Genomic DNA, 4,989 nt, shown 5'->3' with positions numbered 1-4,989 from the left:
ATAAGTGGCAGGAATAGAAAATAGGTCAAAATGTAACTAGAGCGTTCTTTTGTAAGGAATGATGAGCCAGAAGGGTCCTTTGGGACCACATTGTAAGGACCATTTGCTCTTTCAATAATTGTTTATTTAAAGATTGTAGCAGACCAGGGGCCAGACATGGTTTGCTAGTCCTTTGGAGGAGCAATAGCCAAATTTAATGATGCATGTGAGAAATTTTTGTTCCTGCCCCAGGGCTTTCACACATGTCCCTCCTCTCCAATGTTATCCTTCCTTCCCCCTTTTTTGCCCAGTTAATTTGTATTCATTCTTTAGAGCTAAGCTTGGAAATTACTTCCTCAAGGAGTAGTTTTCTCACCCTTGTTTTCCTAGTTAAGAACTTGATATCTTCATACCATTTGCCCCAATTATAATTATATTATTGTTTAATATTTGCTTTGTGTTTAATCTCTCTTTTGTTGGCTCCTTTTTCTCCAACACAGTATTAGGATGCATAGTTGGCATGCAATAAATATTTGCTGAAAGAATGACTGAAGCGGGTCCATTGAATTTAGCAATAAGCTGTTACTGTTACTGTTGACCTTGGTGAGACTGTTTCAGCGAAATGGTGGGGGTGGAAGCCAGATTGCAGTACATTATGCAGAAAGTGGGAAGTGAGGAAATGAGGGCAGTGATGTGTAGACAACTTTTTCTTTCTTTCTTTTTTTTTTTTTTTTTTAATTGAGATGGAGTTTTGCTCTTGTTGCCCAGGCTGAAGTCTCAGCTCACCACAACCACCGTCTCCCGGGTTCAAGCAATTCTCCTGCCTCAGCCTCCTGAGTAACTGGGATTATAGCCATGCACCACCATGCCTGACTAATTTTTGTATTTTTAGTAGAGGCGGGGTTTCACCATGTTGGCCAGGCTGGTCTTGAACTCCTGACCTCAAGTGATCCACCCACCTCAGCCTCCCAAGACAACTTTTTCACATGTGTGGCTATGAAGGGGAGAAACAAAGGTTCTTCCCCTTCACAGCCACACAAACGAAATGGGATCCAGAGGTTTTCTCTTATTCTTTTTTTTTTTTTTTTAAATTAGATTTAATATATGGAACACTTCATGAATTTACATGTCATCCTTGCACAGGGGCCATGCTAATCTCCCCTGTCTCATTTCAGTTTTAATATATATGCTACTGAAGCAAGAGTACCAGAGGTTTTTTTTATGGCAGTGACTTGAACTTATTTAAATGATAATGAGGAACCAGTGAGGGAGAAGGGTGCCATAAACATAACTGAAAAAGTAAGATGGAATGGGATCCAAAACAAGGGTGTCATACTGAGTAGCCCAGCCTTTGTTCTGTGGACACTGGGGAGCCTAACCTGGAACTGAGATAGCTTGCAGTATATATGAGGCAGCTAAGAATACAGTAGGTAGGGAAAAGAAGCCAAAGATCTGAAATAGAACTGCAGTGAAGGTCGAGGAAGGACTAGAGAGACATTTGGAAAGTGAAACCAGGTGAATATGAGAGGAGAGAGTAAAAGGTCTTGATTTTGGGTCTTTCATGCTTAATCCAGAGCAGGTACTAAAGTAAGTGTTGATTGAATGTCTTTGAGTTTCTCAAGACTGGAGAAAGCCAGGCAAGCTCAGGAGGGTGTGGCAATAACAAGTTATTTTGAATATCCTCATAGTGGAAAGTCCTGATTTTGTTTAAATTGTGGAAGTAGAAGCCATTCAGAGCCGAGACTTTGAATGGTTGAGTAAGTGGGTGGTCAGGTTAGAGACTATTCCTTTTGGGTTAAAAAGTAAAAACAAGAAACAAGGTGCGGTTCTAAAATAATGAGATTTGTTGGGGGTGGGGCACAGCAGCTCATAAACTGACCCTGAAAGCTCTGACATGTAAGACTTCCAAAAATATTTCTAAAACTTGGAAGATTCATTTGGATGTTTGTGTTCATTAAAATCTCTCACTAATTCATTGTCTTGCCCACTGTCCATAACTTAACCTGGGATTGGTTTGAATGAGTCTTTCAGACTTTCCACCTTGGAGTTTGTGGGAGTGATGGCATACTCTCTGACCACTGCTACCCAAAAACTAAAAAGGCCCCTCTTGACAAGGAATCTGAGGATTTTAGACCCAGGAAGAATGATGATGGGCACATATATGTCCTTTTACTGAGGCATGAGAAGAGAGGAATAGGTGGGTTGAGGTGGTGTTTTAAAGCCTTCTGCCAGCTTGTTTAACTCTCCTCTAGGGTACAAGGAGGACAACTATGTGCATTGGCCGCTCCAGAATAGTGTTGGGCAATCTTGAAATGCCGGGAGCTTTGCTTTGTCTATTCATGGCCCTGTGCCTGTGAAACAGGGTTCGGTGACTGTCACTGTGCCTGTGGCAGTCTGGAGTTACCCAGAGAGAACAAAGCTGCATACACAGAACGCACAAGGGAGTCTTGTAACAACTTTGTCCTGCTTTCTAGGGCTGAGTCAGGTACCACAGCTTGATCTCAGCTGTCCTCTTTATTTCAAGAAGTTGGCATCTGAGCCATACCAGGAGTATTACATTTTGTTTGGGGCCCTTCTCTTTTGGAGAAACATGGACTGACTCTGTGCCTTTGTCTATTCTGGTCCCTCAGTTCGCACAACACTTCACCCTCCTTTCTTAGCCACTGGTAGGTAAATCTTCCCTATCTTGCAAGGCTCAGCTCTAGTGTCAGCTTCGTCTACAAAGGCTTTCCTGGTTCCCCTCGCTGGAGTGAACAAGAATTGACATGGTAGAGTGAAAAGAGCAGAAGCTTTAGAATGAGCCAGACCTGAGTTTGAATGCTAGATCCATCACTTAGACAGTCAACCCAGCCCCTCGCCCCAAGTTTTAATTTTCCTACCCATTAAGTGAATATAATAATACCTGTCTCACAGGATTGTTTTGAGAATTAAATGAGATTAGGTCTATGAAAGTGCCTAGCAGAGTTCTTGACATATAGGAGGCATTCATTGAATGTTTGTTCTTTCCTTTTTATACCCATTTACTTTTCTTTTTCTGAACGAAAATAGTACTTTGGTTCTATCTCTGAAATAACATCAAAGTGAAAAATTAACAATATAAAAGATCGGTTCTTTTACAGTGGATTTGCTTCTTAAGGAGCAGAGATTATGTAATCTAACAGCCTCCAACATACAAAGAGCTTTGTATCTAGAGCAGGGGTCCCCAGCCCCTGGACCACCTTCTGGTACTGGTCTGTGGTCTGTTAGGAACCAGGCTGCACAGCAGAAGGTGAGTGGCAGGCCAGTGAGCATTGCTGCCTGAGCTCCTCCTGTCAGATCAGTGGTGGCATTAGATTCTCATAGGAGTGTGAATCCTATTGTGAACTGCACATGCAAGGGCCCTTGGTAGCATGCTCCTTTTGAGAATCTCACTAATGCCTGATGATCTGAGGTGCAACAGTTTCATACCAAAACCATCCCCCTGCCCTCCAACCCCCGGCCTCGTGTCCATGGCAAAATTGCTTTTTACGAGATGAGTCCCTGGTGCCAAAAAGGTTGGGGACTCTTATCTAGAGGACCACCGATGTTGGTTGAACAAATAAGTGATGGAAAAATCTGAAAAAACAGGGCTTTTGAGGAATAGGAAAAGGCAATAACCTGTTTAACCCCGAGGGGAGAAGTTTCTGGGTGCTGGCTGGGAATGGTCATAAGAAGGGCTGACACTGAAAGGAAGGAGAAGTGTTCATTTCTTCTCAGAGATATAAGCAAAGGCTGAAAGTTGTAGAAAAGGGCAAGTTTTGTTTCAGTAGAAAAAAAGATAATCAGCCGGACATGGTGGCTCATGTGTGTAATCTCAGCACTTTGGGAGGCTGAGGCGGATGGATCACAAGGTCAGGAGTTCAAGACCAGCCTGGCCAAGATAGTGAAATCCCACCTCTACTAAAAATACAAAAAATTAGATGGGCATGGTGGCACGCACCTGTAATCCCAGCTACTTGGGAGGCCCAGGCGGAAAATTTTAATCCTAGCCACTCAGAAGGCCGAGGTGGAAAATTGCTTAAACCCAGGGAGCGGAGGTTGTAGTGAGCCAAGATTGTGTCACTGCACTCCAGCCTGGGCCACAGAGTAAGACTCTGTCTAAAAAGAAAAAAGGATAATCAGAACTATTTTTAGAAAATGGAATGAGACTACTTTTGAGGCCATGAGTTCTTTGTTGCTGGAGAGATGAGCAGAGGTTGAACAAATGCTTACCAGAGATCTTGTGGAGGAGGAAACTGTGCATCTAGCAGACCATTGGCCTACCCCTTTCAAATGAGATACTATTAACTCAGGCTTATTCTACATGGTAGGAACCTTGTCCCTTTGCCTCCTGCTACTTTGGGCCTCTTAACCTCTTGGTTTTGTGTGCAGGTGAAGATGTCTGGAGGTGTCCAGGCTGTGGGGACCGCATTGCTCCAAGCCAGATATGGTACAGGACTGTCAACGAAACCTGGCATGGCTCTTGTTTCCGGTAGGTGAGCCTATCCTCCTGTCTTTACCAGTGTACTGTGGGCCAAACACTATTTCACGTTCGGTGGAAAACACAGAAACAAGTTTCTGAGTTGAGAATATCAGTCTTAGGGTGGGGAAAGGAATGTACCAAGGAAGAGCTCATGACCAAACCTCAAGTGTGGTCTCCCTGAACCCAGGTTAAATTGGAAGAGCCACAGATGGGCCAAGTGCAGCTGGAGGCAGGGTGGGAGGATGAGAGGAGCCCTTTTCAGGGTTGTCCCATGTCCCTTACTTTATGGGTGAGGAAACTGAGGCCCAGGAAGAGTGACTTTCCTGTGGCTGCACTACAGATTATGCAGGTACTTCAAGAGTTGTTTTTGTTTTTATTTTATTTTATCTTATTTTATTTTTTTATTTTTTTTATTATTTTTTTTTTTGAGACAGAGTTTCACTCTTGTTACCCAGGCTGGAGTGCAATGGCGCGATCTTGGCTCACCGCAACCTCCGCCTCCTGGGTTCAGGCAATTCTCCTGCCTCAGC

The 4,989-nt window shown here is 43.6% G+C and overlaps 1 protein-coding gene and 1 non-coding gene across 8 annotated transcripts in view; one reads left to right on the top strand and one right to left on the bottom strand.

Annotated features, from left to right (window-relative positions):
* Window positions 1-4,989, top strand: part of LIMK2 (LIM domain kinase 2) — a 68,247-nt gene that overhangs the window by 9,905 nt on the left and 53,353 nt on the right. For 5 of the 7 annotated variants that reach the window (XR_001816759.2, XM_017499545.2, XM_017499544.2 and 2 more), the window contains exon 2: window positions 4,369-4,468. The exons of 1 other annotated variant lie outside the window; for it this stretch is intronic. Coding sequence is in view for 5 of the 6 variants with exons in the window: in XM_017499545.2 (XP_017355034.1) it covers window positions 4,369-4,468 (100 nt within the window). In the remaining variant the exon portion in view is untranslated. Of the gene's footprint in view, window positions 1-4,368; window positions 4,473-4,989 lie in introns of all 7 variants that reach the window. One more of the 7 variants, XM_037728182.1, reaches the window with a different exon arrangement.
* Window positions 1,078-1,180, bottom strand: LOC119467080. Its single transcript, XR_005195607.1, has one exon. It is a non-coding gene; the product is annotated as a U6 spliceosomal RNA (small nuclear RNA).

This window comes from Cebus imitator, unplaced genomic scaffold (assembly GCF_001604975.1).
Source record: "Cebus imitator isolate Cc_AM_T3 unplaced genomic scaffold, Cebus_imitator-1.0 Scaffold258, whole genome shotgun sequence".
NCBI classification, from domain to species: Eukaryota; Metazoa; Chordata; class Mammalia; order Primates; family Cebidae; genus Cebus; species Cebus imitator.
The sequence above is the reverse complement of the archived record's forward strand: the minus strand, read 5'-3'. Positions and strand labels throughout refer to the sequence as shown.